The sequence below is a fragment of the Sinohyriopsis cumingii genome, chromosome 18 (genome assembly GCF_028554795.1).
Source record: "Sinohyriopsis cumingii isolate HCF-2022 chromosome 18, ASM2855479v2, whole genome shotgun sequence".
Classification (NCBI taxonomy): Eukaryota; Metazoa; Mollusca; class Bivalvia; order Unionida; family Unionidae; genus Sinohyriopsis; species Sinohyriopsis cumingii.
The window spans coordinates 1,424,295-1,437,547 of record NC_142978.1 but is presented as its reverse complement, the minus strand read 5'-3'; the positions used below and the strand labels follow the sequence as shown (position 1 = coordinate 1,437,547).

General features: G+C 39.8%; 1 protein-coding gene across 1 annotated transcript in view; it reads left to right on the top strand.

Moving 5' to 3' along the window:
- Positions 1-13,253, top strand: part of LOC149775955 (uncharacterized) — a 70,258-nt gene that overhangs the window by 46,218 nt on the left and 10,787 nt on the right. Inside the window, exon 7 of the mRNA XM_089940834.1 lies at positions 2,577-2,717. Within this exon, the coding sequence (XP_089796960.1) occupies positions 2,577-2,717 (141 nt within the window). The remainder of the gene's footprint in view (positions 1-2,576; positions 2,718-13,253) is intronic.

Genomic DNA, 13,253 nt, shown 5'->3' with positions numbered 1-13,253 from the left:
AACCATCTATCTGTTCGTGCATAGTTGTATAAAGGATACTTATATAACCATCTATCTGTTCGTGCATAGTTACATACAGGATATGTATACATCCATCTATCTATTTGTGCATAAAACGCTAAGGTTATTAATACAGTCACTGATCGTTTGGGTTCTTGCTTAGTCACATCAAGGGCTTTAATACAGTCGTCTATTCATGTTCGTGCACACAGGTAGACACAAAGTACGTAACAAATAACATCTGAATGAGTTGTATGCAGGAACGCATGTGCCCAATGCCACATCCATCACAATTTTTCATACACACATGCAGATAGGGACATTAAATGCTTGAAGTGGTATTCAAAGCTGGTTACCCGTTCCCCACCCTCACAAAAACCAAACATTTCCAAGATATATAAATATTTTTTGGGGTTTCACATTTGTACCGTTTTGCTTACAAGGCGAGTATAAATGAGAGGAAGTTATTTTTCATTTCAATTAGAGTTGCACGGTATTACCGGAAAATGAAATGTGGTTAAAGACGTTGGGCAAAATCAAAATGTCTGATTTATAATATTTAAAAAAAAAACAAAACATGTTATCTTTTAGATATTTACTGGCGCATGTGAATGTGTTAAGAATGTGCATCGTTTTAAAGGACTAAATTCGTAGAGCGCTTGTTTTCTGTCTGAACTTAATTTATGAAGTCCACTAAATATGTTCTCGTTTATCGAGTGTTTTATGTTTTCTGGCCCGCTCCGATATATATCTTTCCCGGGTGTTGGCATTCCAGTAAAAGTTTGCCTGCCTGTTGTGTCAATACTGTAGCTAGGAAATTGAAGGCTTTCAGTATCAACGCCTCATATGTTTAGAAATTAGCTTTTTAATGTCAGCATGATCTCATTCAGTGTATCGTCTATTATGTAACCCTAATCATCCCATTTTCGTTACAGCTTTTAGAACCTATACAATAACTAATAAAACACGCTCGTGGCCATTTATTTTATTATTTTTGGGATGGGGTGAGTGGACTGCTATTTTCGTTTCTGTATTGTTAAGATAATTAATATTTTTCCAAATACTGTCAGATATATAATATATCGTTATTTTTGCTGTAAATAAGAGCAAGATATTTTTTCAGCTGTTGACAGACGGACATTGAACAAAAATATGTCAGGCCCCTTTCCCAAAACATTGAATCGCGGTATACCGTGGTACATATCGGTATGTATGAAGTCTTTTCCTGTCGAAATGTGTCAGAGTGTTGACTCCAAAACCCACCACACGGCTCAAGCTCAAACAGCCGCCTACCACCCAACGTTTGCCAAAAAATATGCTCAGGAAGCGCTAAAATTTAGTTAATTCTCTTTTACTTTATTTAATTATACCTTGGAATGAAACAATAATCCGTTAGATCCAAATCTAAACATTAATATGGTCAAGTTAGAAATATAGTACGTACCAGTGGCCTATGTTTTGGCATAAGAGGTTGACCTTATACTTAGAATAAAAATGTCGTAGCTATAACATAATGACACGTGTATATGTGAACATGTCCACTATTGTGTCATTACTTTATCGTTTTATCTTCGAACTGTACTGATGAGAACAAAACGAAAAGCACAGTTCAACTATTTATTTTGCACCAGTTGATTCAATCACCTTGTTTTGTGCCACCTGATCTTTAATATGAAGAGCAATTTTATACCGTCTAGGTCTCATTCTACTTAATTACATGTGACATACTTAACGATTCCTTCAATGAATCTAGCCACTCAGTCATCGATCCATCCGTCCTATCTTGCTTCGGTACAATGGATCGCAAATATAAATATAAGTATACAGATACATGTGTATTTGTCATATAGAGATAATTTCATATCCAAATATTTGAGAAGCATTAACAAACTTATGAGTATACAGAGGATTCAGCGGAGGAGGGACTGGTAAAAGGGGGAGGGGCGGATTTAAAAATATATCAATGGGGCAGTATATATATATATATATATATATATATATATATATATATATATATATATATATATATATATATATATATATATCAGCGAAAAAGAAATTGGTTTGATTTAAGGGTTTCAAAATCCTTTCCAATCAAATGTCTACAAAACGGAGTTTTAATTTTAGAACACTCTACTAGTCGGTATATGTAGTTCCAATGGTTCAGTCTGGTTTACCTTACCTCACACGCGTCAAACTAGTCTAAACTGACCTTTTATAAATGAATATACCACAGAGTTATAATATACAATTTGTTTGAGAAACTGCAATTACCGCTGTTAAAAGGTGTATGTTAAACTTCATGCGAGGCGTTGTACAGCATGAGTGGTACATTTCTTTACGATACATTATAAAGTTTATTCAGTGTGTTATAGAAGAAAAGTGTTTACTTTTAAATTTTATTTCTGTTTTTTTCCTTCTCGTTTTTATAGCTTCTTTGGCTCGCAATACTGGACCAAGAGGTTCCTTTCCATTAATACATTTACAGAACAACATCTTATAGAGTGATCGTTTTTCTGTACTTACACATTAGTACAATTCATATCAATGTATACCTATAGTTATTTAATTTGCAGGAGACTACCGTGGCGACATGATTAACTGTTATCATAAACCTTGTGACAACATGGATGTCATGCTCACAGACGACAACCTAAAGTTTCTGGGAAAACAAGCAGATGCATTATACTTAAGTCTCCATTATCTGGCGGAAACTGGTGAGTAAATAAGTGCATGATAATGGAAGGAAGGAACTAAATACATATAAGTAACTTAGTATATGTGTTGTTATTATTATTATTGTTATTATTAGTATTGCTATTATTATTTTTCAGTTAGTAAGCTTGTCGGTAAGCTAATAATACGGAAGTAAACAATAAAGAATAGGCAAATACACATTTATGTTGGAGTATATATTCTTTCCATCACACCTTATTTATTTTAGATCACACATTTTCACTAGATTTATGTTATCAATCGTGAGTTTTTAAAATAGCTATTAATACTGCTAATGTTCGTTTAATTAATAATAATAATAATAATAATAATAATAATAATAATAATAATAATAATAAGAATAATAATAATGAGGATTTTGTATAGCTCCTAATCTTTAGAAGCTCTGAGCGCTTTACAACATTAGACAACACCTATAAGATAAAAAACATATAATGATATGATTACAAAAACAAACACCATGAAATTAGAAAACATTAAAAAAAACATGCTGAGAATATTTAAGGTAGGAAACATTATTAGGTCTACAAGTTTGTTCTTTCAGTCGAAATAAGTGAGTTTTGAGAGCCCTCTTGAATGTGATCACTGTGTCTTTGTGTCTAAGTTCAGTGGGCAATTCATTCCACGTTGCTGGGCCCTAGTATGCAAAATAACGTTGTCCATATGACTTTGTTTTCATAGTGGGAATAATGAGTATACGATTGTCAGAAGAGGAGCGTAAGTATCTTGCTGGTGTATACACATGTGTGAGGTCGGATAGGTATATTGGACTAGAGTCCAACAGTGAAACGTAGCACAGAGAACAAAGTTTGTGTTTGATTCTGGATCGAATGGATAGCCAGCGTAGGGTACAGAGCAGCGGGGAGGTGTGCTCTGATCGTGGTACTCTAAGTATGATCCAAACAGCTGTGTTTTGAACTTTTTGAAGTTTCTGGAGCAGATATTGAGATGAACCCCCTAATTGTATGCCCTTTGATTATTTTCAGAGCTACGAAACATTCATTTAAAAAATAATAAACGAAAATAAATAAAATTAAGTTTCGTTTTGCATTTATCCAGTTAAAGACCTTAGCTCACAAGAAACTATTTCGCAAACAATATGCTTACAATTAACTTTAACATTCAGACATACATACAAGCATGCACATAGACATGGGTAATTTTAGCCGACACTACTTATCAGGCTTGTAACAGCTGCTACCGATGTTAGTAGTGTATAGGGGCGATAGGGCCTCAATGGAAAATCCAGTGAAAAAGGTGTTCCGGCACTATAGAGTCACGATTTATAGCCTTACGTAGACTTCTTTATTAAAAACGGATCCCAGCACTATATCCCCAAACGGGAATTAAACATGGTCCTGTTTTAGCACAATAGGAATTAACATTACGGTAGTGGACACTGCAACAATGTTGCAAGTGGCTGACCTCATTTGGGAGGAACACTGGCAACAATGTTGCAAGTGGCTGACTTGAATACGCACTACTCTAGGTAGAGAAAAATACAGTAGAGACTTAGACATATATATCACATACAAAGATTAATGAACATCAATCTATCACGTATAAAATATAAAATCTACAAAAGAAATTTAGGTAAGAGAAAATAGATATCTTTTCAAACCATATGAGTGGCCCTGAAAAAGACCGTTGGTTTTTATGTTAATATCATTCAGTTAACATAGTGGTCATTGCATAGGTCTTCTTCTCTTCCTCAAACTTCTTCTGACTTCTGGACCGTAGATGAGGACTCGCTTCAGACAGCCTTATCTCTCCACATAGATCCCTCTTTTCCAAACGGTCATATCTGTGATCTTGATGATTGTCCATGATGTTTTGACACACATGGGTAAATGCATGCGGAACGGCATCGACGATACGAGGGTAGATGATTCAACGTTAGTCCACGTCTTTTTGTGAGAACAGGCGAAGGGAATGAAGTGAATCGGGCTCATTTATAGTGGAATAGCGGATCGAAACTGATGGAGTATTTTGCACCAATCCTAACACGCGTTAGAAAATTCAGTCACATAACGGAGTCTTTCTTCTAATTCGAAGAGAACTATATGTGGCGTCATATTTCCTAATTATAATTTTAATGTAGTGAATGTTCTCTCTCTTTTCGCAAGAATTTGGTCTTGTATCTGCACCTTCACCACCTTCTCCTTCCTTACCACACGTCGATGATTTTAAACAGAGACAGAGATATGAATTGGAGAAGTTTTGTAAAACAGCAGATAAAAGCAGAACAAGCTTTTCTCCTTCAACAGCAACAGTCAGAAGAAGAAGGAAACTACATGAAGAAGAAGAAGCAGCAGAGAACAAGGTCTAGGAGAGAATGAGGACAGTGAAAGTCAAACGGTGACGGTACTCTTAGACATTTTTTTTCAGAGTTAAAGAGTCTGAAACAAATGTATCAAACTTCTTTAATACGGCCCAAGAGAAAAAGACCTTCACGAGCCAAACAGCACAACCCTGGTACTAGGCCTGAGATACCAGCCTTAGTGATTTCTACCCTTTCATCGACATGAGCACGTCCAGAAGTAGTCATTGGCCGTGGCAAAGGCTTAAGACAGTTAAAACTGATTGAATCCCGTTCCTGAGTTTAAAAAAACAACCACCCAACGGTCTTTTTCAGGACCACCTTCTTCGCTCGAAAAGATATACTAGTCATTTAGCCAAAATCAATTAAAATTCAAAATCCCCTTTTTGTCCCATGATGAACGTTTGTGAGTGTGTGAGTGTAAGTCCTTATTCCAGAAAATAAATTCCAAGAGACTCTTACGTTTTGTTTACGTTATATTCTGGTACAAACTTTACAATCCAATTCACAACCCATTACTTTAAAAAGTTCTCTCTCTCTCTCTCTCTCTCTCTCTCTCTCTCTCTCTCTCTCTTGAATTTCTACACTTTCACAGAAGTTTCATCATCTTCCTCACTTTCGTCTCGTATTCTTTTGTTCTGTTTCTAGACGTGTTGGTGTTCTTCCGTTTTGGAGGGTACCTCTTCTTCCTGTTCGGAACTTCTCTCTTCCTTTTGCTCCTGTTGTTTCTTAGGGCAGTCTGAAGGCCAAAGTCCTTTCTGTTGACAATAATAATAGGTATCTCGACGTTTGTCTCTTCTGATACCCGTTTTGGTTTTGGGACGTTATGGACACTCTGTAGCCCAGTGCCCTTTCTTCTGACAGATGTAGCAAATATACTGACTTTTAACTCGAAAGGAGGGGGAGTAGTCAGTAGTCTGTCAGCTTCTCTGAAGAAAACTATCGTATGACACCTCACAAAGCTTCGATCAGAAGTTCGATCTGTGTTACCTCTTCCATCGTTCTGGTAGGTTTAAGAGTGAAATGAATACTGGGAGGGAAGACACTGACCTTTATAATGGTAAGACACTGGTCTGACATTGATGTAATGACCCACATCGTTTATAATGTAGCCATATGACCTTTTGCCGTTTGGCTCAAATTCATGCCAGCAATTTTGAAGATGACATGAGTGAACTAGAACCAGGCCCAGAGAGTCTACACCAAACCAAAGTCCACCACCATAAGCCCCTCAGAACCGCTATCACATTTGAGAGACAAAAGCGCTCCTCTAGAAAATATTGAATTGAGTCTGTACGTATACGGCAAAGGTTAAAGATTTCAAGTCCGACAGTTCATCACGAATTTGTGGGATTCTTTGTTAACCACACTGAAACGGCAATGTAAAGCCAAAGAAGACGATTGCTTGAGACTTTCCATCCATCACAACAGTTTGAAGTCACCCGTTTGGATCGAGTTTAGCAGCCCGGCAGAATTGACAACTTCCTAAGTCATCGACAAGATTCAAGCAACACTGTTCATAACCCACGTTTCTCTTCCCAAAGGGACGGGACAAAGCAGAAATGTGCTACTGGTGGACAACCTCCGCAGCGTCAAGTATAGCCTGGTCTAAATTAACAATCATCAATTCCACATGTGTTTAGCCCGTTACGTCGTGGTGGTACGAATGTATGCCGACAAATACGACACGGTAGAATAGAAAAGATTCTGGAAACCTATTCGACAATGGGTCCGAAAAGAAGCAGAAGTCCTGTTATAGCAAGCGGGGCTATCCAAATACACATTCCTGAAATGCAAAAATTGCAAGACATCTTGGCTCCACGCTACACCTTGAGAGTGCATCATCAAAAAGTGCGCAGTCATCTGTTGTTTTGAGGCACAAATTTAGAAAATGGAAAATACGTTCACGTCTATCATCACGCTGGACATTTCGATGCCATTACCAGTATCACTGGAATCCTGGAATTGCTGTGAGAAATGTGACTATGGCTATAACAATCGAGAGCAAAACAAGCATTGTGGATAGAAATGTGAGAGATGTTTGGCCTTTAAACCCTGTCTTGACGATGAACAAGAACGAGTGCATTGCCCTACCTGTCAGTGCACCTTCGTCAGTCCTACATGTTGCCAACAGCATCTCATGACACAAGGTTCACAGAAGAAAAGTGCTTGTCAACTGTTGATATTGTGCCCAACTTGTGCACAAGGCATACGTACCAACATTGCAAAGTCACACGTATGTTTAGGAAATAAACAATGTCAAATTTGTCGCCAAATCGTGGACTTGGAACACGAATGCTTCATTCAAAAAACCATTCCAAACATCAAGACGAAGATGACCAGAAGAAGAAGAAGAAGGCAATTTCATCTTGTTCGACTTAGAACGCATGGGAGAGACCGGCATTCACATTCTTAATTTCTGCGTGGCTTATCAAGCGTGCGAGAATTGCATTTAAGAGCTTATCTTTAGTTATTGCCTGACTGCAGCACGATTCATGGAGGACGTGAACAAATCTTTCAGGGACAGAACACGCGAACCGAATTTGCCCTTAGGATCTGAGACCCAATCGATGAGACGTGAAGCCAAGAGAACATCAAACATTATAGAGATTGTCATCGCTATGCCACGGTGATGGCTCACAATTTCTCAGGATACGATGGGCAATGTTTTTTTTTTCTCCAGATACTATACCAACAAAGTACCGAACGTCCGAAAGTGACTTTAAACTGAGCCAAAATCATTTCCATGCAAGTGGGTCAAATGCAGTTTAAAGAGTCGTTGAGCTACTTGGCTTTGCCTTTGAGCCAAATGCCTAACACGTTGGAATCACAGAAACGGCCAAATTTTAATTCCGGACTTTTTCAATACCAACACGCCGTTCTACCCCATTTGCCTGAGGCTCACTACTACGACCCCGACAACATTCGCAAATAAAAACGAGAATCTTTCTACGCTTGGTACCACCGTAATGCATCGGATCCCTTTAATATTCAGGAAGAAATGTCAAAGTATTGTCAATCCGACGTGGACATTTTACGACGTTGCTATGGACAATTTTGAGAATTGTTCATGGAACACGGAAGGATCGATTCCTTGAAAGAAGCCTTGACCATTGCCAAAGCGAACTGCTTAATGTACCGCCAACGATTCATGCCCGAAAACACTCTGGCTGTCATAAAACATCAAACGACCAATTTGGTCAAACGTCAATACTCGGTCGAAACCCTAACGCTAGCTACATTACTTTATGCGGCAAAGATGACAAATGGATCCAACATGCCCAAAACGGAGAAGGTGAAAATATCATCGGAAGGTATTCGGTGAATGGTCAGAACATAGAAAACCCTCAGATCCTGTACAAGATTAACGGGTGCTTATTTCACGGATGTCCCATCTGCTACCTTCAACGTGACACAAAACATCAGTTTTGTTTACAACATACCATAGAAGACATGTACCGGGCCACTTGTCAACGGCGCTTGTAGTTGGAACAAAAAGGATACCAAGTGGTGGAAATGTGGGAACATGAGTACGATCTCCGATTGTAAACCGATCCTGAATTTAAACGTATCGTGGAAAGTGACAAGCTGGTGGACCTACTGAACCCACGGGAAAGTTTTTACTTAGGATGGACAAATGCCATCAGATTGCCGTACCAGTCTAACGAGGACAAAGGAGAAGAAATCAACCACTTGGATGTGTGTTCGCTGTATCCTTACACGTGCAAATATTGTCACGTTCTCGCAGGGCACCCACATTTGATGACCAAATATATCGACCTGGACAAAATTCGACAATACAAAAGATTGTTTAAATGTAAAGTCTTGCCTCTCGAACTTGTACCATCCCATGTTACCTCACTATGTCCAAGGAAAACTGATATTTCCTGTGTGCCATACTTGTGCCGAAACGTGCAACCAAGACCAATCTTGTCAATACAAGCAGGAAGAACTAGCCTTGACAGGAACGTGGATTAGCTTGGAATTGTTCAAAGCTCTGGACGTGGGATACCAACTATTTAGAAGTGTACGATATTTACCAGTTTTTCAAGACAGAACAGTACCACAAGGTGCCAGACTCCCGAAGACCAAAATAAATTCGAAGAGAAATACTGGGAGCAGTGAGGCATCCCTTTAGACCACATCGATAAAAACGAAGTAAGGTGATCATTTGCTAAAGTGATGTTGAATTGTTTGTGTGGCAAAATGGCACAACGACCGTGCTTACCCAAGACCGGCTATTTGTCCGAACCTTACAGTTACTTCCAGGTGATTCACGACAAACCTAAAGCCATAAAAAACGTGGACGTCCTTCGTGAGGACTTGATCCTGGCTCACCGTCACCCTGTCATCGAGAGAGATCGTTTAGAAGCCTGGACTGACGAAACCCCAACGACAAGATTCTAAATTTTGCTAGTGACGGTCCTAAAAAGAACGGCTACGAATACTGAGACCCACAAGGAGAAGTCCAAATAGAGTTTAAAGTGAAAATATTGATTCGCAGTTATCGCACCAGTCAAGTGGCGAACTTTGGGGTATTAAAAGAAACCATGCAATCTGGAGAGGATCGATATTTTGAAGTGACCACCTACTAGCCTCACACCAAATCGTCAGTCAGCCTTTGAAAGAAGTCTGTCAAATCGTGTATCTGAAGCGAGGATGGCTTCGCAACCATTTAACTTTACCGTACGAACAAACCGATATTGGTCAGCATATGAAAAAGGGACAACGTCCAAGACCCATAGTTCATTGTAACTATCAATACTAAGCGAGAAAGGTGACCGCTAACAAACAGTCACCAATCAAGTTCGGGGATTCTCAAGTGGTGTGCGATGCTGTACCTTGCAGGGATGCCGTACACTGTTACCTAAGCGATTCAGTACCACATCTTGGGAACTTTGCTATGACAACATCAGCAGGACATCATGGAGAAATTTGCTATGACTACTATTACCACTACACCTACCATCGAAAGTGATGCTTTGCTTTTCTAACCTGACGGTTGCAAAAGCCGTGTCACTAGTTATCGTCGACTCCTTACTAGTTTGATTGTCGATGTCATCAACTACGTGGAACCATACAGCTATCGCCCAACGGATGTCAACCAAATCTGAACAAACGCCTACGGAGTTCATAGTACCCTCTTCGAAATGAGCGTGTGAAATACACATATTCGTTTCCTTGCGTTTGCTTGAAAACTGCTAGCTTGAAAGTCGATTTCAAAACGTCATTGTATCTCCACCATCCATTTAACATGTTAATTACCGGACCTAGCGGTTCAGGCAAAATCGAATTTGTTAAACATTTGATCGAACACAAACATCATTTGATCGATATCCATCTCAACGGATCGTATGATGTTACAATGTGTGGCAATCAGTCTACAGCCTCATGCGAGAAAATGAAGGCGATTCCATCGTGTTTGTCGAAGGCATTCTGTTTGACAACAGGTGCCTAGACGGAGGGCCTGCTGTGTACACTTCCCTGTCGTCGACATAACAATGAAAAAGATCAATAAAACCCCGAACACTTTTGGTCTGTCTCACAACTTGTGAACATGACATCAATTCAGTCTCATCTGAATACGTGATCGTGTCTTAGATTCCTATCTCAACGATGTCTTACGGTGGTTTACGGTGACATCACGTCAATTAACGCAAGGCATCATTCACATCCCTCATCAATCCAAACGCACTGTTTGACAGAAACAAATTAGCCGTGAAGCAACTGGCGGATCTCCGCTTCGACATTTATACCAAAAAGCAAATCATTTTGAAACCTGGAGTCGGCTGTTGTCTAGGAAGTGTCATCATTCGCTCCTTCTTAATATGGGATCCTAATGCCCTCAAAGTCTTTCCCAAGAAAAAAGCCACTCCCCAACCCAAAGGATCACATAAGAAGAAGAAAAAGTGCAACGGTGTCAAAACCAGGTCACAGCCACAGAAAAAGAAAAAGAAAATGTCACAGAAAAGACCATAGAAAACAGCGTCTACCCTCAAGAGGCAGATTGGTCTGGACCCAACCTTACATTCGCAAACCACAATCCGCAGCGACGGTTACCGCGTTTCCAGTAGTCTTAGGTTCTTCCGCTTCTCCGTTGAAGGTGAATCCAGGGAAGACCAATTTTACATGCGTTCTTCCTAATTTGCTGAAACAATGAAAACCCGCGTCTCCAAAACATTCTCCTCCAGCGGTGACACCTCCTCTTTAGCTGCAGTGGTAGCTGCTCACAAAGAAACTGCCCCCAAAATCCAAGTCCAAGAGAGATAGGGCATATTACAGAGTTTACTGGATTTATCCAAACAGGAACTGTCCCAATTTAGTCCTATGCCAAACCCCTCCACAACGCGTGATTCCTGTAATGATGTTGAAACGACGTAAGTAAATTAGTGGGGACGCATTCCAGTATAAAAAATACACGTGAAAAACGACGGGAATCAGTGTTTTTGTGCTCCTGAACGTCAACAGATGCCCCTCAAAGAAGTGCACACCATCGCGTTCGTCGTTCTCCTGTCAAACAACACCAATAAAAAGAAAAAAGAAAAGGACAGTCTCATCATCCGAGAAAACGCTTAGTCAAGTATCGACGTCAACCGCGTAAAAGACACTGGTTCAAAGAAAAAGAGGAGCAACCAAAGGAGAGGAATTTTTTAATATCGATCTTGGAGAAAAGTCGTGACCTTTTTGACGAAGCGATAGTCCCAAAAAAAGAATAGAAATGGTTAGTGTGTTAGTTTATTTAGTGTGTGCCCCGGAACAAACAAAGCTGTCACCCCCAGAAGCCACCCATCTTCTACCCCAGAAAGAAGGAAAAGTCAAGGACTTCCTCCTCGTTTAGCTAAACATTAGAACGTGTTGTCCCTCCCGTCCAAAGCTCATTCATCCATGCGATAACATATAATTTAAACCCGCTCGAAATACATCATCGATACAGCGTGCGAATGGTGTCTAAATGTCTAGAGATGTACGATAACGTTGTCTCCACGTCAGAAAGAATGCCTAACCCAGCATAAAAACGTTCTTCGCCTAATAGTTAAAAAGATAATATCCATCCGTCAAAAGAAAAAGATGTTAATGTAACGCGGATGGTTTTTAAACCTGCTGTTAGCACCCATACTCATAGCTATATTGTTACCAGCGATTACAGGACTCGTGAGAGCTGGTGCGTCACAAGGGATAGGTAACACTATGTAGGAAGAAGAAGATAAAACGTATCTCTAGGATCAAAAGATCTCAGACATAAGCTTTGGAATCGAATGGAAGGATGAAAACTGACTTTAGTGCCTTACAAACGATGGATGGAATCCCATTGTTGGCAAGAACAACGCACCCCGCATTTTACCGAAATGTCCCAGTTACAACAAGATTTGTCAGAAACGGAAAATTCGCAAGGATACTGTAACTATTGAAACAAATGCAACTCTTTCACCAGGAAGCTCTAGACGAATCAGCCATACGAACTCTGACTGATTTTAATACACTGTTGAAAAGTCCATCACCACCTCTACCACCCCAGTCACCAAGACAGAAAAAGGAGAAGAAGTTTCAAACTCCACCACATAAGTACGCTAGTTTACAACACCACCAGAGAATGTACGCATACAGCACCACCTACATCCATAATTGTTTGGATTAAAATGGCGTTGACCACCCCTTCTTCAACAGAAGAGAAAAGGAAGGTGAAGACAATAGATAAACAAGACATAATTATCCCTGTACAGGACCCTCCTCCTCGAGACCTATGGCTCGTCGGACACGCAAAGGATTACAGTCCAACAAAATACCACACGAAGACATGAGTAGCATCAGTAAAATGTGGGTAACATTTTACAAAACATGGAGAAGGTGTTAGCCAGCATTTACTACAATCCAACCCATCCTGCAGGTTACGGAGGAGTTCAGAAATTGAATCGTGCTGACAAAAGCCGAATGAAAAGTGTCCGCTTACCTCAAGTGTAACAATGGTTAAAAGAACAAGCCACGTGCACCATACACAAACTCATTCAACGAAACGTTTCCAGAAGTCGCACCCTAGAGGAGGGCATCGATCATCAGTGTCAAGCCGATTTAGCAGATGTCTCTCATTTGGTCACCTATAGTCGTGGCTACAAATATTTGTTTTGTGTCATCTAGGTCTTTTCCGAATTTGCCTGGGTGGTGCCATTGAGTTCCAAGTGGAGCGATGAAATAGTGCGTG